Source organism: Phasianus colchicus, chromosome 31 (assembly GCF_987193195.1).
Source record: "Phasianus colchicus chromosome 31, bPhaCol1.hap1.1, whole genome shotgun sequence".
NCBI lineage: Eukaryota > Metazoa > Chordata > Aves > Galliformes > Phasianidae > Phasianus > Phasianus colchicus.
In genome coordinates this window covers 703,337-724,016 of record NC_143466.1, presented here as the reverse complement: position 1 = coordinate 724,016, position 20,680 = coordinate 703,337, and the positions used below count along the sequence as shown (strand labels likewise).

Here is a 20,680-nt window from a genome sequence, read left to right as displayed (position 1 = left end):
CATGGAAATATATAGGAAGCATTACTTTGAAAGCAACCTTTGTTTATGAGGCCCAGTACAATTCCTCTTCGCTCAACATGGCCCAGGCAAGCTAAAAGGTTGGACACCTTCATGTAAAGCACAGCACCTGTTCAATACCTCAACCTGCACAACTGCAAAATTCTTGCACTGATTTTCTGCTTCTCATCCCCTCTGAAATGTCTTGGATGCATCCTTTCCCCAAAGCTTCAGCAGTTTCTCCCCAGCAAATGCAAGAGCTGTGCTGTTATGAAGTATTATCCTTTGCTATCTTGATGTATTTTGGCTCCAGCATTCAAGGCCGTTTTACATAGTGAGAGGAAAACTCATCTACTAGGGAACACAATGCTATTAGAACAAGCTATTGAGCTGTGACTCCAGCAGTCTCTGCAGTGATTGGTCCAAGAATGGAAACTGTTTTCTACTTTTTTTTTTTTATTTTTTTTTTAAAGGCTTGGCATAGCTCCACCCCATCCTACACATAACAGAAAATACTCTGGGGCTTCCAGCTGCATGCTGCAAGCACTGAGGTGAGCTGTGCAGTGGGCTTGTGGAATGGCTGAGATGCTCCCATGCATGCTGAGCAGTCGTGAGTAATTATACTTAATTTTGCTTTGATTTTTATGGATACACATATATATTATACATATATATATGCATACTTACATACATTTATATATATATATAAGTTTTCTTACCCTTTGCTAAGTTTTGTTACATTTTTCTCCCACTTCATCCTGATGTTCTTTGCAGGGAATGTAGGTTTTCTATCCTCAATATAAAAAGAAGTCATCCCAAATATGCAGGAAATGCATTTCAATCCCCTCCAGAAGCAAAGGTGCTAAAGAAGAGGCCAAGGCAGCCAGGCTCCATCCATTCCCCTTCACTTTGCATTGTCTGATAGCCAAAGGGAAGGCTTCCATTGAAACTGTGTGTGTGCCACTTCAGTGGAAAACTATGGGAAACAGAGTTCTCCCAGCAAGAGCTAAATTGATACCTAAATTTTTAGGGGAATAGAGAAGGAAAAAGGAAAATATTCGAGTGAAAAAAAAATTAAATTAAAAAAAGAGAAATGGAGTATAAGTGGATGTTTGTAAATATATAAAAGTATTAAAAAAAAAAAAAAAAGATTATATTGAGGCGGTGATAGATGGAGATTTGCAAGGACAGCTGATGGTAACCTGAGCAGCTTCATCAGAGCTATGCAAACATTGACTCTTTGTTTGAAAGCAAACACAAGGACTGGTTTCCTCATTCACTTCTTGCCGGGAAAGTAGTCAGAAACTGGACTGGGAAATACAGCCTGCCTTGGATGGCTGCAACTGCTTTGTTCTCCTGCTTTTTCATCGTAGGACCCGTACAGGTCTGTTGCCTTAATGCCTTATCTAGCAAGGATGGGGAAGAGAAATGAATAGGAATGGGCAATAAAACTCGTCAGTTGAGATAGAGGTTAGCAGGTAAAGCCAAAGCTGCATGTGCAAGCAAAGCACAATATGGAATTAGTTCATTCCTTCTCACCAGCAGGCAGATTTTCAGTTATTTCCAGGACTCCATCCTGCACAATGGTTAATAGAGAAGACAAACACTGTAATTTTAAATGTTCCTCCCTTCCTCCTTTTCTTCATCCGTCATTGCTGAGCTCATCATATAGTATAGAATATCTCCTTGAACCATTTGGGTTCATCTGTCCCACCCAGTTCCTGCAGTATCAGAGGCTGGAGAGTCCTTGGCTCTGTGCAAGCAGTGCTCTGCAACGACGACATCTGTGTGCTTTCATTCCATTGTTTTCATCATAAATCCAAACACTAGCATGACAGCAGCTGCTGGGAAGGAAATTAACTCTGTCCCCACCAGAAGCAGTGCAGGGTGCATCTCACAGCTTGGGCAACACCTCCTGCTTCACTTTGCCTGCCTGCCCTCAGTGTGATTGGATGTTCAGTGCAGAGCAAGGCAGATCCAGGAAATTCCAGCCATAGCAGGCTGAGATGGCCTGGGATTTCCCAACCACCAGCACATCCTATGGGACATGATGTGGGATTTTGAGAATTCCCCTCTGGACCAAGCTCCTTGGGGTATCTAAGGTTAATAGAGAGCTGGATTGTCTCATCAACTTCTTTCACTGCTCCAGTAAGAAATCAGCAAACCTCCTTGCTTCTACTTGTCTCATCTGTTGTGATTTTGGAAGACTGATGTGACAACTGGCTTCAGTGAGGCTTGGCTCCAAGCTGCTCTCTTCCCAAATGACCAGAGACCTGCACTCCAGATGAACAAGATCCCCAGGTCCTATTACATTTCTCTCTCTGGCTTTCCAGTGTCTCCAAGCTCTCCTTCCACTCCATCTTCCAGCATCCTGTCCTCATAGAGAAGTGCAGTGACCTCAAGCAGATCCTCCTTAGCACACCCCAATCCTGGAGCGCAGGAATTGAGATCACCAAGAAGACAGGTGAGACCATCCACAATCCCAGGTCTATATGGTAGCCACCAGGCCTTATCTTGAGGAGGTCCCTGAACTATGGGCATGAATTTGAGAGCAGAAAAAAAAGGTGTGCATGGAGTGCTGGCAGATGAAGAAGGTCCATAAAAGCTGCAGTGAGCACAAGGGAAGCAGAATGGAGGTAGGGGAATCCATATCCTGGGCTGGTGCCAATGGGAAGCAACGCAGCCTTGTTGTGAACTTCTTGGGGAAAAAAAAAACAAAAAAAAAAACAGGGCTGGACAAATGCCATGGTTCTTCAAGGCTTATTTACACAAGAAAAAGGAGACTCCATGAGCTCCCACCACAATTTTTGCTGTAGTGTCTGGGATCACAGAATTACAGAAGGTTTAAGACTGAAAGGAACTTTTTGTCTAGGGCAAAGTGGAATGGATTTTAAATAAAAGAAGGGAAATTTTGGTTAGATATTAGGAGGAAATTCTTTATTGATGAGGCACAAGATCAGGCTACCCAGAGAAGCTGTGGATGCAGCCTCACCTCAAGCACTGTTTGTGCCGTTTTGGTTTCCACCATTTAAGGATATAAAACTGTTAGAGTGCCCAAAGGTGGGCTATGAAGTTGGGGAAAGATTGGGAGAAGTACAAGGAGCCATTGAGGTCTCTTGGTTTGCTGGGCCCAAAGAAGGGGGGACTAACAGAGACCTCATGGCAGCCTACAACTTCCAGCACGGTCCTTGGAGGCTTTCTAACCACCTCCAGATCCTGCATTCAGCCTGCTGACTCAGCACCACGTAGGGATGGGAAGAAATCCCTTTTGTGGTGCCTGACTCCTCCTCTGGGGGCTGTGCAGGTCCCACGCGGTCTGAGTGCATCCCAAATCACAAAACCACACACTCAGCCATGCCAAGCAAAGTTGGATCAGGAATGATATAAGAACAACGTGGCCAAAGAAGGGGGGAAAAAAGGACTGGAAGCCACGACACAGCAGCTGCTGAAGTTTACCGCTTTGCTCCCGCCCCGTCAGCGCGCTATTTACGCATGCGCCGCCCCGCGTACCGCACAAGTCGTGCGCATGCGCCCTACCCATATCGGCTCACGCTACGTTACGCTCTCCGCTACCGGAAGTGGCGTCACGCTCGGCGCAGCGCGGCCGGAAGTTGGCACGGGGGAGAAGGCGCCGTGCAGCGGCGCCGGGCGGATGTGAGGGGGGGGGCGGCGGTGGGGCCCGGCTGGGGTGAGTCCTGAGGGAATGGCTTTAAACTATAAAATTTATACTGGGAGGGTCCGGTTGTAACGTCGGGGTGGGAGCATTGAGGTGAGAGGGGCAGCGTTGATATTAGGTACAAACTGGGCGGGTCTGGTTGTAACGGGGAGGGGGTGAGATGAGGGTCCATGTTGGTGCTGCGGGGTTGGGGCGTACGGGGACGGTCTGGCTGTAATGGGATGGGGATGGCGATGAGCTGAGGGCCCGTGGTGGTACTGGGGGAGGAGTGGGACATACAGGGGCGGCATGATTGTAATGAGATGGGGGTGGGGATAACGATGGGATGAGGACCCGCGTTGGTACTGGGGGTTGTCACGGCTCCGTCAGACCGGGGTGTGTGAGATTTCAAAGTCACTCCTAGCTAAACGGAGGTGAAATGACGGCAAGCAGTCGGTTAAATGTTTATATGTATCCCAGTGTGATACTTAGCACAAGATGCAGAGGTTGTGTGGACATATATGAGTTTTTACTCATCGCTGTTAGAATCACAGAATCATTCAGGTTGGAAGAGACCTTAAAGATCATCGAGTCCAACCATGACCTAACCATACTACCCTAACTCTAACAACGCTCTGCTAAATCATGTCCCTGAGCACCATGTCCAAACGGTTTTTAAACGCATCCAGGGATGCTGAGGGAGCTGGGATTGTTTAGTCTGGAGAAGAGGAGGCTCAGGGGAGACCTCATTGCACTATACAACTTCCTGAAGGGAGGTTGTGATGAGAAGGGGTTTGGCCTCTTCTCCCAGACAAGGAACAGGACCTGGGGAAGTGGCCGCGAGTTGTACCAGAGGAGGTTTAGGTTGGACTTAAGGAAGAACATCTTCTCTCAGAGTGGTCGGGCACTGCAGTGGCTGCACAGGGAGGTGGTGGAGTTGTTCAAGAGGCGTCTGGACAAGGAGCTGCGAGATCTGGTTTAGTGTTGGTGGTAGCAGTGGCAGTGTGAAGACGGTTGGACCAGATGATCTTATAGGTCATTTCCAACCTTGTGATTCTATGATTCCTATGATGGTGACTCAACCACCTCCCTGGGCAGCCCATTCCAGCGCTTAACAACCATTTCTGTAAAGAAGTTTATCCTGATATCCAACCTAAACTTATCCTGGTGCAACTTAAGGCCATTTCCCCTTGTCCTGTTAAAAGATGTACTCTCTACATTCCAAAAATAGATGCTTACTAACACTAACTGTATATTTTTAAAAAATTCAACCCTTCTGGTGCACAGAAGAATTGAATGAAATGCACTAGTTGCAAATGACATCAACTCTGAGCACCAGTCACAGGAGGTAGTGATAGGGAAAGAAGTAATAGCCTCGAGTTGTGCCAAAGGAGGTTCAGGTTGGAAATTAGGAAAAATTTATTCTCAGAAAGAGTGGTTAGGCATTGAAACAGGCTGCTCAGAGAGGAGTGGAATCACTGTTCTTGATGTTCAAGAAAAGGGTACATATGGCACTTAAGGACATGTATAGTGGATATGTTGGTGATGGGTTGATGGCTGTACTAGATTATCTTAGAAGTTTGTTACAACCTCAATGATTCTATGAAAACCCTTGGCCACAGTAACAGGATTTGGACGAAGGTGTCTTGGTTCTGAGTACCACACTTGAATCTTTTGATTATACACAGCATGGTTTTGTGTGACATTTTATGACAGAAGTGAATGCTCGCTTCCAGTTCCACTGAGTGATACAAATACTGACCTACCAGCAGAACTCTTGCAAGGGAAGCTGGAATAGAAGAAATATAGGATGTTACTGTGAGTCTAATTGGTTCACTAAGTATGGGGATTCATGTAGGCAAGACATCAGACAAGAGATGACACACTGAGAGCACTGCTACAGCTCATCATTGTTGTCAGCCTCCCAAGCCCTGCTGCCAGTGGGTTTTCCCTTTCTCAGTGCCTGCAGTTTCTGGAATCCAGAGATCACATAAGGGAAGAAAAAGTGAATATACACACACACAGACACACACACACATATATGTTCCAGGAGGGGAATCAACTCTTTGAAAGGGTAGATAACTGCAGGACAAGGGGAAATGGTTTTAAGTTGAGGGAGGGGAGATTTTGGTTGGACGTAAGGGGGAAATTCTTTACAGAGAGAGTGGTGAGGTACTGGAACAGGCTGCCCAGAGAGGTTGTGGATGCCCCGTCCCTGGAAGTGTTCAAGGCCAGATTGGATGTGGCCCTGGGCAGCCTGGTATAGCATTAAAAGAGGAGGTTGGTGGCCCTGCATGTGGCAGGGGGGTTGGAGATTCATGATCCTTGAGGTCCCTTTCAAGCCCGGCCATTCTGTGTTTCTGTGATTCTGTACTGGGAAAAATATAATTATTTGGACAAGTATTGAGGAAGTATAACAGCACAGTTGGGATTTCCCTCCTCCCCTCATCCATACTCATGACAGCGAGTTGTTGTCCAGGCTGATTACCTAGGCTTCTGCAATAATCAGTGGAATGATGCATATCCCTCCCATCCAAGATATGATGAATTGCAACATGGACAGCTCTGATTATGGGGTTCTGCAAAGAAGTGCTTTTGAGATGGAAACCTGTGCAAAGTGGTTACTGCTTCATCTGGGGTTTGGATAGATGCTGAAGCAAACCGTGAAAGGGAGAGCAGAGCCTGCCAAGATCTATTTGTCCTGGGAAGTCAGGAGAAGGGAACTTTGTATGCACTGTGGAGGTCAGCAGCAAAGAAGGGCTCAGTGCGAACAGCAATTTCTGCTCCTAAATGTGGCAGGCTGGCAAGGTCCCAAGCAATGATTAAAAGCCTGAGGCAAGGGCAGCATTGCTGACACCACAAGTGGCATTAGCATTATAGACCATTTTTCCACTTTCTTTCAGATATTTTTAAGATTTCCAGTTCTGCTCCCATCTCTGACACGTGGAAACCTACAGATCCTATGAATCTACATAACAGAAGCAAGGGCAGGGAACCCGGCTGTGTGCAGTTTTCTTATAAGGGTTGGGACTCAATGAGGCACTTGGGGTGTCCGATAGGGGCAGCACCCAAATGTCCAGCTGTGGATGTCCAAGATTGCAGAGAGAGGATCTGAGCATCCACACTGAGCTGTCAGATATGGATGACTAATTGCAGGCATCTAACCTAGAGAAGGAGGATTCAGCTCACTGCAGACATCACCAGCTGCATTTCACTTCCTTGCAATGTCACATTTGCTTTGTGCCATAGGAAAAAAAAGCAGTAATGGCAGAGGAGAACAACTGGCAAAAGATAAAATCAAAGAGAAAAGAACTCCACTTACCCCAAAGACATGGCAGGAGGATGAACCTCATGTTGGTCACAGAGAGCATTGCAGAGAGGAAGCAGGACATGTACCCAAGAAATGGGGTATTTGAAATTCCTCACAGCCCTGGCTCCTCCCCTCCATCCCAAAACCTCCCTTCATTTTCCCTGGCTCAGCAACTAGGCGAAGCCAAACCTCTGCCAGGAATCTTGTGCCATTACCAGTAGTCTACGTGATGTAGGCTGTAAGATTGTGAAATTGAACTGTTTCGGGAATCTGATAAGCAAACAAGTCCTCTCAGCTCAGCTGATTCTGGACCGTCCGTGGGGGAATGGGGACACACAGGGATTTTGTGGCTGGAATAGAGTACTAGTTCCTAGGTGTAGCTAGAAAAAGGAATTTGGTCCCTCAGCACCACACAGAGAAACCTTTTTCGTGGTGGTGAATGCAGAAGTTAATTTTCCTGATCTTGGAGATGCCAGGAAGGCAAGCAAGAGGCTCCCACAGCATCACTCAGAATCACAGGGATTGTGAGGGACACTAAAGCCTTCTTGCTAATGCAGCTTCCATGAGGTATACTGAACATGAAAGTGTAATGCAGATTTTGAATATCACCAGAGAAGGAGACTCCACCACCTCTCTGTTGAACTTGTTCCAGTGCTCTTTCACCCTCAAAGTGAAGAGTCTTTCCTTTGTGTTCATATGGAGCTTTCTGGATTCAGTCTGTGCCTGTTGACCCTTGTGATGTCCCTGTGAGGTGCTCTAGGCCCCAGTCATCTCTGCTGGACTCTCTGCAGTAGTTCACGGCAGAGTAGAGGGGAAGGAGAACCTCCCTTGCCCTTCTAGCAAAATTCTGTCTAATGTAGCCCAGGATGCCATCGGCCTTCTTGGCTGCAAGAGTACACTGCTGGCTCATGGCCACCAGGACACCTGTCTTACTCTGCTGAGCTTCTTTCCAGCTGGTGAGCCCCTAACCTCTGCCTATATGCCATTATTCCTGCCCAGGTGTAGGACTCTGCACTTGTCCTTGTCAAACCTCATAATATTCCTGTCTGTCCAACCCTTCAGCCTATCCAATTGTCACTGAATGACAGCACAGTTTTTCCCTCCCGGAAAGGGAAAGCAAAGCGGTTTCTGGGGTTGAGGCAACCACAAGCATTTGTGGAAGACAGGAGGGGGACAGCTGGAACTGTGTTGGAGGAGAGACACATCTCTATTTCACCCATCATTTTCCATACGGAGGATGTCCAATCAAGGCTTAGGGTCTAACACAGATTATTATTATTTTTATTGTGATTTGTTGCTGCGTGCTTTGTACCCATTAACACAGCATGAGTGCTTTATCCCATCAAAGCAGGGCGCTAGAGTCTACATCTCAATATTGACACTGTCTCCAACTTGGTCAGCCACGTCAAGCTGTTTTTGTGGGCAGGCAAGATGACAACCTGTATTAATGTCAGCTAGGATACAGTTAACTTTCTTCATAGTGGCTACATTGTGCTCTGCTGTGGATTTTGGATGAGAATAATGTTGGTCACACATCAGTGTTTTAGGTGTCATTGAACTGTGCTTATACAATGCCAAGTACTTTACCTCCTTGACAAGAGGCTGGGGGTGCACAGGGAGAGAGGACAGGACAGAACCAGACAACTGGTCCAAATTGGACAAAGGGATATCTCACATCATACGGTGTCACACTTAACAATTATACTGAGGGGGTAGTTGACTGGTGGGGTGACCACTGTTTGGGGACTGGCTTTTCATCGTTAGAGCAGAAACAAGGTGAAGCTCATGGTGATACGACCATGACACAGAACATCAGACAGACTCACAGGAGCAAGACAGAAATTTTATTTATCTACAAGGGGGATTAAGGTGAGAAGCAGCACAGAAATGGTTTAAGGTTTGGATGGAATGTTGCAGAGGGGCCAAGAGGCTCTGAGGGTTGCATGAGGAATTCATGACAGCAGCTAAACCTCTTCTGGAGGAGGGTGGTGGCTACACAAGAGAACCTTAATATATAACATATCCCTACCATCAGAACAAGAAAGCTTTCATGTACTAGAGGCAATATCATCAGGAGAGGATGAAGTGGCACGGGAACTGTGTGACCTTTTAGGCAGAGAGGGCTGATTTGAGATGTTACAGAGATTCAAGCTGACTTCAAATACCCACTTATGTCCTCCAAACATTCCATCCATCTCAGAGAGAATATACCTTGAAACTTAACATGTGGCAGGCAGACAGTAACTTGATTTACAGCCAGCAGAGAGAAACTTCTGAAGCAATTCAGCCAAAAGCTGACTTGTCCTGTGTAATTGCCTGTTTCTCTTCATTAGCTGAAGAGGACCATCATGCTTCTGATTTAGGCACATCAGCTTGGTGCTTGCAATTCAGTGAGATAGATCTATGTGTCAGTGATGGGCTTCTGTACGGCATGCTCTTTGGTCATCAGAGATGACTTTTGTTTGGACTGAATGGATGTCGTACACATGTTGGCTCGCAGTGTCACCTCTCTTTTCCTCACTGGACCATCTGTGATGTTTAGATCTCACCTAGGAAGAAATGCATGCAATCCAGACCTGTAAACCTGCAAACCTGTGAAATTTGCTTGCTTTACCCTGCAAGGCCACTTAAAGTTAGCAGTATGTGTATAATCATGTTATAGAATCACTGAGTCCCAGAATGGCTTGGTTTAAAAGAACATTTAGAAGATTATAGAATCACAGAGTCATGAAATCATGGAATGGCTTGCATTAGTAAGGTAGATATGGTACTCAGGGACAAGGGTTTAGTGGGCATGGTGGTGATGGATTGACAGTTGGAGTAGATATCTTAGAGCACTTTTCCAACTTTTATGATTCTAAATGGAATCGATAGTAGAAAGCACTACCACTTGAAATTGAAATGAAAATTAGCAGGTAAATGCTATCAGTGGAGTCAGAGTTGAGGTGACTCTGTCCCTGGTCCACAAAAGAAATTGGTACTACAGCAAAGACACACTCATCTCTTGATGAACTCTTCATCTAAGATGAACCACTTAGCACTCATCTCTGCAGAAATGAAATAATTGTCTTGTGCTTGTGTGCATGTCAGCTCCTTGCACACCAAACTACAGAACTCAGGCTTTGGGACAATGCTAGTGACATTAGTGACTGGAATGGCAGCATGAACACAGCTTTTCTATTTGTCATGCTGCAGGATGCTGTAAAAGAAAACAGAGAATCACTTTGGTGAAGAATTCCAAACAGGTTATCCCATTAAAAAGAAGGGTTAATTCATTATACCTTAATTTTATGTTTAGTACCACTACTGTTTAGGTAGGATGACTGCAAGATTTAGTTAAAAATCACAAGCATAGCATAAGGAGATGGTAATTTGACCAGCACAGTTTTGTATAACTGTAGTGTCAGACATTTTCTGTAGGTGAAGCTAAACTCATTTTGTGAAATAAACCATTTTCTATTTCTACCACTCCATTTTACTGGGGGTAATACGGGGTTTTAAATAGTGATTTAATTCTTTCTTGTCTTGCTCAGTTTTGCACTACCTTGTATGAGGAATGTGAGCTATTATCACTTCAGCTAATCAGGAGTAGTTAGGCCTAAGAATAGTCCTCACCTGCCAGTTTTATGATGCTTAGTCCCTTAAACAAGCCAAAGACTACTTCTACTTCTGTGAGTGTGCATAAAAATCTCCCAGATCATTTACATAGTCCAATATAACCAATTTACCATGTAAACTGTAGAGTTTTCCCTTCATCGTGTATGTGCTTTAGCGGAATTATCTCTTCACCATTTCAGCCTATACTGGGGCTGTTGGAGTACCTTCAGTGTGTATGTAGGGGGTGCTGCTGAGGGCTGAGTCTCAATAGCTCACAGTGAGGGAGCTGCTTTACTGCATATGAAACACTCACCCATAATCAGGACATCTGCCAATGATTTAGCACCAAATTCCCCACAAACATGAGGTATGTGGCATTTAGAGTGTTCTTCAACTAACAACATATTTTTATTCCTGTTAGATAAGCATATGATTTTCTACTTGTTTTTTTGCAACTCCTTTAGAGAAAGCAGTCAGTCCTCTTTAGGATTGCTTCTAGTAAATTAAAAGATCTTCCAGGTGGCACAAGCTGTCCCTCATATATTTTCTCAATTTGCTTAAATGCTCAGACTAAAGACAAAAGTTACTTTTCTCTTCAGAATATCATTAGTCTGTTTCTTTAAATTCTGCTAAGTTAAAAAGTAGATAGCCACAGTTCCTCCACTTTTTTTAGGGTAATTTGCTTTAATTAGAGTCTTGTTTTACATTGGTGCAATTTCACATATTTAGAGAGTTAAACTGTAAAAGTTGAGTGTGTGCAAAGGAAACAGTTGTGGGTGAGAGAGACGATTTATTGTTTTCCAAATCCACTATAACTTCAGAAATCCCATCTCATGCCACAGCAGAAATTGGATATTGTGGCACGTTATTAATTTTGAGGGATCAGATGTTTGAACTGAAAGACCTGATGCCAAGGTCATCTGTTTAAAACATCAATGCCTCTGCTTGTTGTACCACGTTTTTCCTGTTGGGCTCCCACTAATGCTGCTCCAAGTGCTGCACAAACTATGGTTTCCCCTTTTCCCTTCCCTCAGGCTAAATTAAAGTGAAGTGACACTAAATAATTGATTAAATGTTTATTTATATTGCCCTGCTATACTTAGCACAAGACACACAATACAGAGTGTGTATTTATTCATATATCTATAGCTTATCGGTGATAAGCTGTGATGATATGTCTTGCGTTACATTGTAATGCAAGATGAAAAGAGAGAGAGTGAAGAGGAGAGGGAAAGAAGGACTAGATAGGCAGGGAAGGAAGATTTGGATCACCACCTTTGGTTCCAGCATAGTCTCTGGTCTGATCATGTTCAGGTGGCAGATGCATATTTGACCACTGAGTTGTAATCCTTTTTGTTGTTGCAAAAAGGGGTTGTTTCATATGTGTATCCATAATTGGTATGTAAGATGGGAGTAGGTGGGATTCAGAATTTGTGTGGAAGGGGGAAGGGTAGTATCCTTCCTTCTCATTGGATATGAAGGCAGAGAAACTTGTCATGTTGGTCAATTTGGCATCTCTTGCAACAAGAGAACTTGCCTAAACGTGTGGGTAGGGCTGTCCATCCTCTGATGTATTCTGCTCTCTCTTTGACAAGCATTTTTGGTTCCCCAGTTCAGGCTGTGAATTCAGCACACAATTTCTGTTCCTTCTTCGCAGCTAAGCAGTGTGTCAGTTGAGACGTTGAAACCAGTTCTGGAGATTTTCTTCAGACCTTTATAAACTGCAAACTAAGCACACCATTTCCGCTCCTTGCTAAGCATTGCACCAAAGGTTGGAACATTTAAATACTTATAGAGATTTTCCACGGGAATACAAAGGAGAGATTTGGAAGTACTGGGAGAGTCTGGTTGTAATGAGGATGGGAATGAGATGAGGGCCCATTTTGGTACTGAGTGACTCAGGGGCATACTGGGACAGATTGCTTTTTGTAGCAAAAATCATCATAGAATCATAGAATGGCCTGGGTTGAAAAGGACCACAATGATCATCGAGTTTCAACCCCCCTGCTATGTGCAGGCTCACCAACCAGCAGCCCAGGCTGCCCAGAGCCACATGCAGCCTGGCCTTGAATGCCTCCAGGGATGGGGCATCCACAACCTCCTTGGGCAACCTGTTCCAGTGCTTTACCACCCTCTGTGTGAAAAACTTTCTCCTAATACCAACCTAAACCTCCCCTGTCTTAGTTTAAAACCATTCCCCCTTGTCCTATCACTATCCACCCTCGTAAACAGTCATACCTCCTCCTGTTCATACTCTCCCTTCAAATATTGGAAGGCCACAATGAGGTTTCCCCAGAACCTTCTCTAAGCTAAACCAGCCCAATTCCCTCAACCTTTTTCCAACCCTCTGATTTTCTTAGTGGTCCTCCTCTGGACCTGCTTCAAGAGTTCCACGTCTTTCTTGTGCAGGGGCTGGACTCTGACATATAGGAAAGGACTGGTTGTAATGAGATGGGGAAGTGCAGTGAGATGGGTGGGTCTGAGTGATACTGGGATTGATTGGGTGTATTGGCTGTAAAGCGAGGAGATGAAGGGAGAGATTGTGTTGATGCTGGGGTGGGACTGGGACATGCTGGCTTATGGTGTTCCTTTAGGAGTACTGTGATGAAAGATCTCTGTTGGTATTGAAGGAAACAGGAACAAACTGGAGAGTTTGGGCTGAAATGATCCATTTGCATTGAGGAGGAAAATGAAAACAAAAAACAACAGCAACAACAAAAACAACTGTTTCTTCCAAGTTGTAGTTGGAGCTAATTCATCTTAAATATTTTGTCCATCACTGCTTTGTTTTGCTTTGCACTTACTCCAGCACTGCCCTTTAGCATGTTATCCTCCATTTCAGACATGTGTCGTAGCAACGTCCTTTAACTTAAATTATTCTTTTCTTTCTCTATTACATATCCTTTCTCTGATATATATCCTTGATTATATCTATAGACTGTGGTCATTCCTTCTCAGCTTCAGATTACATCTAGTAGCCCAACTTTTTGGCTTGCATGGGCCAAAATGAGTGAAGGGGAATTGTCTAGAGATGCTTATATGTAGGTCGCTCCAAAAGTAATGTCTCCTACTTATGTCCATGGAAACTATGGCAGATACAGCGAGCACAGTAACTACCTGATAAAGCAAATTCTCAGCTATTGAACAATATTTTTCAACACAGTCACCACTGTTAGTGATACATTTTGACCACAGTGAACAAGAGCCTGCATGCCATATTTGTTAAAACCTGTACTAGCAGAGATGATCCACCGTAGCTGTTGTCATTGCTGAAAATTACCACCCACTGACTTGCTATCCTCACATCCACTATTTGGTCTCCATAAATGTTCAGCAAGATTTGATGAATGTCAGTGGGTGCATTTTTTTCCACATGGAGGAATTCAGTGATGCACTTTTGCTTTTTATGCAGTTCTTTGACATATGCCATTCTGCTGCCATCTGGCAAGAGCATGTAGTGGAATATTGGTGGGAAGGTTCAACCTCTACGTCCATCTCACCTACATCCATCTTTGACTTCATGGGCCAACATACTAAAACAGGAGGTTTTACTTTTGGAGCAGCATTCGTAAAATATAGAATATAATTATTTATGTAATGTATACAAGTAACAAAACTTCTTTTTCAAGGTGTTAATCAGAGATTTTTTATGAAATATTACTCTTCCTGTGCTTCATCCTTGATAATGGCTGTTCACAGGTGTGGGGACTGCCAAAAGCAATGGCATGAGTAAGCATGTGAATGTGAAGCAGGGAATATTTTTCTCTTATAACAGTCTGGTAAAGAGATGCAATCAGATTTTTGAGTTGAATATCTGATTGCAATCTGTACATTCCATTTGAGAAATATATGTATGTTGACTGAATATGGTACTACAAATATTATATATGTATATATAATTCATATATACACTATATTATATATATAAGATACAACTCCCTGTGCTGTGTGTTTTCAGTTCAGACAACATTAATAGTTAGGTTGATGCCAAGGAGTGAGTGCATGTTCGGCCACTTGGTGGGGAAGAGCCACCAGCATGATGTCATGGGGCACTGTGAGCTGTTCTGGGACACGTTTGACCCATGGGTAGTGCCTGCAGTAGCCCAAGCTCTTGTTCCATGTGTTAACTGACCCACCCTCATGATTCTCTCTGTTTCTTCACTACCTCTTATACAGAAAGTCAGCTTTGCACCATCTTCTCCAAAGTGCTTTTCACCAAGGTTTTGCTTGCTTCCTGCATTGGGAACACCTCTCCAACTGCATTCTGATGCTTTTCCTCACCTGTGCTCACCTGACTCTTCCTAGAGGTTCTCTGCCGTAGTAGTTCTGCTTCAACAAACCCTTGCTATTTTTCACTTTGCCCTCAGTGCTTTCTGTTCTACCCCTTCAATAAAACCACAGCCACTTTAACTGTCTACATGACCAAAACAAAAGTGTGTGACCCCTTGCTTGATGTGCCCCATAAATTTCCCACCACATGTATCACCAAGAGTGAACAGTCCCAGAACTGTGCGTTTGAAACCTAACAGTGGCAGTGCATTCATGGTGGCCTGGAATAAATCAGCACTTCACTTAGCTCCATTCCGCATTAATGTCACACTTCATGTCCCTTCTTTTTTGAGGAAGAAATTTAAAACGCCTTGGAGGTGTTTCTTCTTCCCGATGGGAAGATGCTATCTCAGCAGGTGACTTTGGCTAGATTCAGATTTCTTCTCATTTTATTCTTCACTGGTTTCCTTTGCTCCTAATCTGATTTACTCAAACTCACATCTCCTTTTCTGTTCATAGAATGTTTAACAAATACCTTTTTCTCTCATCTCTGTCCCTGTTTTCTCTTCATCATATAATTAACAGTTACCTTCTTTCCTCTGTTCAACTTGCTACCTTCATAAACTAACCCAGATTTCCTTCACTTTGTCTTTTAGGATTTTCAGTCTCATTTATCCCCCACTTCTTCCCGAGTTCCCCTTTTTATGGCACTTTGGTTTACAGATGTGTATGAGGGACAAAGCTTCACGGTGATCATTCCTTCTCTGTGGCAGTGAAGCCAAATCTTCTCACCGAAACTCCGTTCTGTTGTGAATTGTTTTATTTTGGTTTTTCTTGCAACTTGAGCTCCAGCAGGGGTGGGAGGAGCAGACAATAAGTACTGTTCCCTGGAACACTTTTTATTCATTTAAGCTCTTACTATTAATGGAACCACTCTGTTATTAATAACATTGTGTTTGCTCACAGCTCAGCCTGCCTGAAGTTCCATCTTTGTGCCCAAAGTTTATCAGTTCTTGCAGATTCAACACCACCAACAGTCTCTGGATGTCGATCCCTGTGATTGCTCCTGAAATCCTCTCCACTGCTTCCTCTTATTGTAATATCTCATGACTTCAAAGGTGAAACTGGGTCTTTCAAATTTGGCTCTTTGCAGATTGCTTCTCACTTTAGACAGCTGCTCATCATGCACTTTCAGGGTGTGATTTCATGTGTTGTTACAGCTGTACAAGGGGATCGATCATGTTTCATCCTTGTTTTCCTCCCTCACTTATCAGTCAGGTCTAAACTGATCTCTGTGTGGTATCTGGGTTGGGACAGCAAAGCCAGCCTGCGTGTCTGTGACTGCATCCCCCGGCTTTTCTCCTGATAGAGCCTTTGAGACAATGACTTTGAGCTCCAAATCTGGCAGCCACATTGGCTGTTGAAGAGGCTGAAGGTCATTTTGTGCTTACTGGAGACACTAGCTCTCTGTATGAGCCACACACTGATGTCACAAACCCCATTCTGCCTGAGTTCCTTTAACAGGAGATAGTGGAGGGTTTGGACCAGAAAGAGATGTACAAAGAAAGATAACAGTCTGAAAACTGCCTGATAAACTTGTGGAAGTAGACAAGCTGCTGTTGTTGAATCCACAGAAGCTGATAACTCGGGCTTGACTTTGTCTAAGGGCACCAGCACATGTTGGCATCCTCTGAATGCATCCAGAACTGTGGCTTCTCGTGGCAGACAGCATGCAGGGTTGTGCACCCAGTGAGACCAAGCACAGACTGAAGAGCTTTGAATACCCTGCCTGGCAGCTGCTGGTAGCTGGTACAACTCCCAGCTTCTAGGTATAGTAGTGAGGCTTTCAACCACTGCTCCAATCAAGTAGACACAAGTAAACTTGCAAGTGGTCTACGTGGGTGAATTGATTCAGTGTCCAATAATAGGTTAATGAGTTATAAGATTTCCAAGAAGTATTTTTGATTCACTAGCACCTCCCTGCCAACCTGAAATTGCTGACAGGTTTTGCAGACTCTCTGTACTCCTTGCACGTGGGCTTAGCTCTGACATGTCTTCCTCTACACTGTCTTCATAGCCCTTGTTTTGTAGCTGTGCTCCCCGATGGCTTACATCTCCCTTTCCTTATTTTTGCAGAGATTCCTGTCTGGGTTGGTATCCAGCATCTGGAGCCATGGAAGAGCAGCCAGTTTCTCCAGCTTCTGATTCTCCCTTTTCTCTGCAGCGGGTCTGCATTTCTGAAGATGAACCTGAAGATGAAGAGCAGGAGGAGACTCCAGAGGAGGATACAACCCAAGTACAGATGGAAAAAGACTCCCTGAAGCAAGACAGAATTGGTTCTCCTCGATGTTCAGCACAGTGCTGGCAAGGGCGAGGTTCTCTCATCCCACAGGGCATGGAAAGCCCAGGCCAAAGGGTGGGAGAAGAACCTGAAAAGCTTCAGCCATGCAGGAAGCACCGGCTGAACCTGAAGCCCAAAACAAGCTTGGTCCCAACATCTCCAGGAGAAGGAGAAAGAGCTGAAGAGCCAGGGCCCTCAAGGGGAAAGAGGCTGCGCTTGATCTGGGGTCAGTCCAGTGACTTCCGACGGAAGAAAAACCTTGGGGAGAACGGGTTGAAGGAAGTTCCCATGTTGCCACAGAGCAGTGAAGAGGAGGAAGAGGAGGGAAAAGCTTCTCGGTCTTGTTCCCCCGAGCCACCTCTTCACGGGGATGCTCGTCCCAAGCCAGATTTTGTGCAACTGATTGATGAGCATGGCATTTACTCCACAGCCAAGCTGGTGTTGGGCAGCGCAGCAGGTGAGCTGGAGGAGGCAGCAGTGGTGCTGCCCCCACACCTGAAGCATGGAGCAAGCGGGGCTGCTGAGTTTGAGATCCGTGAGGTGATTGTGGACGAGAAGCCCTTTCAGTGTGGTGTGTGCGAGAAAGCCTTCAAACGTGCTTGGGAGCTCTTCAGCCATGAGGTTGTGCACAATGAGGAGCGGCCTTTCCGCTGTGATCTCTGCGAGGCTTCTTTCAAGCGACACTCAGACTTCAAGAGCCACCGCTTGGTGCACACAGAGGAGCGTCCCTTCCGATGCGAGCTCTGTGGGAAGCGTTTCAAACGTTCTTCTAACCTCCAGGAGCACCGGCGCATCCATACAGGTGAACGTCCATTCCACTGCGCCTGCTGTGACAAGAGCTTCAAGACACCCTACGAGCTGCAGCGTCACACCCTGACCCACTGCACCGAGAAACCCTTCAAGTGCGCAGATTGTGGAAAGGATTTCCCCACTTCCAATGCTCTCCTTCTGCACCAGAGGCAGCACTGCGACGACAAGCCCCACGTCTGCGGTGTCTGTGGTAAGAAGTTCACCTATGGCCACAGCCTCAAGGTTCACGAGCGTGTGCACACGGGTGACCGCCCCTTCATCTGCCCGCTCTGTGGAAAAGGTTTCAAGCAGTCCAATGCGCTTTCCTCTCATGAACGTGTGCACACAGGTGAGCGGCCCTTTGTCTGCAAAACCTGTGGGAAGGCCTTCAAGCAGTCGTCCTACCTCGTGATCCATGAACGGGCGCACACTGGGGAGCGACCCTACAAATGCGAAGCATGTGGGAAAGCCTTTGCCCGCCCCTCCTTGCTGCTGCAGCACCACCGTGTGCACAGCCAGGAGCGGCCCTACAAATGCAGTTTCTGCCACAAGTTCTTCAAGGACTTGGCCTACCTGGCAGTGCATGAGAAGGTGCACACAGGTGAGACCCCCTACAAGTGCAGTGTCTGTGACAAGGGCTTTGCTCACCCCTCCAACCTGCTGCAGCACCAGCGCGTGCACCGTGATGGCTGAACGAGAGCAGTGTGCACAGCATGAGTGTTTTGAGGCCAAGAAGCCTGAAGCAAGAAGTGAGCATGCTACAAGCATGCATGCAGCCCCAGGCTGGTCCACTTACACAAGTAAGCCATGTGCAGGGGACCTGGAGAGGAGGCCAAAATGTGGGTGCTGCTGCAGGTCTTCTCCTGACCCCCATCCCACTGGGGCCTCTGCTGCATGGCTTCTCTCTGCCAAACCCTGACATACACTGCTCTCTCCTGCTTCCAATGAAATGATCTCACAGGGATGGTCGCTGAGCCCTCAGGTTAGGGCTGTTGCAGACTCCTGTCCTCCGACCTGCAGGGAGGTAATGTGCTGTCCTCAAGCACTGCTGGCTGCAGACTTGCTGGTGGTACAAGCTGAAGCTTGTGGTACTGTGAGTCTTGTGCTATAGTGGCTTGCAGAGGCAAGCTGCTTTGACCAAGGCTGCGGTGCAGCTGAGAGATGACATCCAGAGCTCTGACAGCACTGTAGGAAGTCCTGTATTTAGCTGATACTATGCTAATGCTTCTCCTCCCCTCAGTGTTTCAAGAAGAGCTGCCCAGTCATCCCGGTAAGTTCCCATAACTCAGCCTTGCCCTGCAACAGGCTCTATCAGCATGTCTGCATTAAGCTTGGAGCCACATTGCTGTTTTCCTTGAGTGCAAGACATGGGCTGGGAGCTCCTGGATATCCTCTTGTAGTAGGGTACACTGAGTCCTGCAGCAGGAGGAGACATAGCTGTCAATTTTTGAGGAGAATAAGTGCATTGGTGTAAAGTATGATTGGGAACAGCAATGCCTGAGCACCTCACATTTCTTTTAGAGCATAAATGTCCCGTCCATATTTCACTCTGCTACTGATTATCAGATTGATGACAACAATGCCCTTTCCCCTGCTGTGCAGGGTCCACACTGGCATTTTGCTGGTACAGAAGGCTGCTTCCAGTGGGCATAAAGCAGAGTCAGCATTCCACTGGCTGCAAGTTGTGTGTTCTTAAGATTTGGCCTCGAGGCACAAGGGAAGAGTTGGGTGACCATGGGGAGCCAAAGCAGGGAAGAGGGGGTGCTGGTCCTCATTATGCTGCTGGTGGAGATCTCTTGGAGGTGATGGAAGAGAGGTGCTGAGCCACACAAGAGCCACCTCACCTCTCCCACTCTGGAGGAAAAAGCCTGGCATCTCAAGTTGGACACACCCTCTTTTCTGTGCCATGGTGCTTGTGAGGCTGGTAGGAAGCAAAAAAGGGGGTATACACAAATTGTTTGCCAGATCTGTATGAGGAAGGGGAGAGCAGAAAACCAGTCTTGGGCCCTCTTTGTTTCCATACAGTGTATCCCTAGTGGCAGCACCAGATCTAGAGCCACCTGAGCTGCTGCTGAAATCTGAATTTATTCTCTTTGACTGATAGCTGCTGCTGGGCAGAGGGTGGCATGTAGACCTTTTCTTGCAAAAGCAAGACCCAAGTCCCTTGGGGCACCAGCAGAGTCCCATCCTCACATCTGAGCCGCTTTAGAGGGACCTGGTGTCACATTCACCTTCTTGCACACTGGGTCTGTGGGACTGGAGGTACCAACCCTCAGACTTCTCATGATCCCAGTCCTACCCTGTCCCCGTTTTGTACGGTTTGAAAGCAGGTGTACACTCCTCAGCACTCTGCACACTAATTAAAGGATGGTTATTTAATGATGTCTCTTGTATCATTGCTGGTTTGAGGCCACTTCTAAATCCCTGCTTGCTTTTGGGCTTTTGAGGTGATCCTGGTGGCTAGTTCACCAGTTGCTGCTACGCCTGCATGCAGCATACTCAGTGCTTTACACATCTGCATTCACAACCCAGGTCACCTGTGCATTTTCCTAGTAACAAGGTGGAGATCGGAGGACAAAGATGAGATTTGCTCCAACAACCTGCACCCAGTTGTTGCTTTAAAGTAGGCACACATCTTCCTAGGAATAGATGCTCATGAAGTGCCAGTGCAGACCCCATATCTTCATGCCGTATTCACATTTCCCTGTCCCCAGGATTCAGC

The 20,680-nt window shown here is 45.9% G+C and overlaps 1 protein-coding gene across 3 annotated transcripts; it reads left to right on the top strand.

The window, feature by feature from the left end:
- The first annotated feature begins 493 nt into the window (after nt 1-493).
- On the top strand, nt 494-20,340 carry LOC116239049 (uncharacterized). Of its 3 annotated transcripts, none has more exons than XM_090127439.1 (2): nt 494-607; nt 16,965-20,340. In XM_090127439.1, exons 1-2 carry the CDS (start codon nt 591-593, stop codon nt 18,649-18,651), a joined length of 1,704 nt encoding a protein of 567 aa, XP_089983565.1. In that variant the 5' UTR covers nt 494-590; the 3' UTR covers nt 18,652-20,340. The 3 variants fall into 3 exon arrangements, with proteins under 3 accessions (XP_089983565.1, XP_089983567.1, XP_089983566.1); XM_090127441.1 differs by lacking the exon at nt 494-607 and adding an exon at nt 3,590-3,685; XM_090127440.1 differs by lacking the exon at nt 494-607 and adding an exon at nt 14,486-15,946.
- Nucleotides 20,341-20,680: the final 340 nt, after the last annotated feature.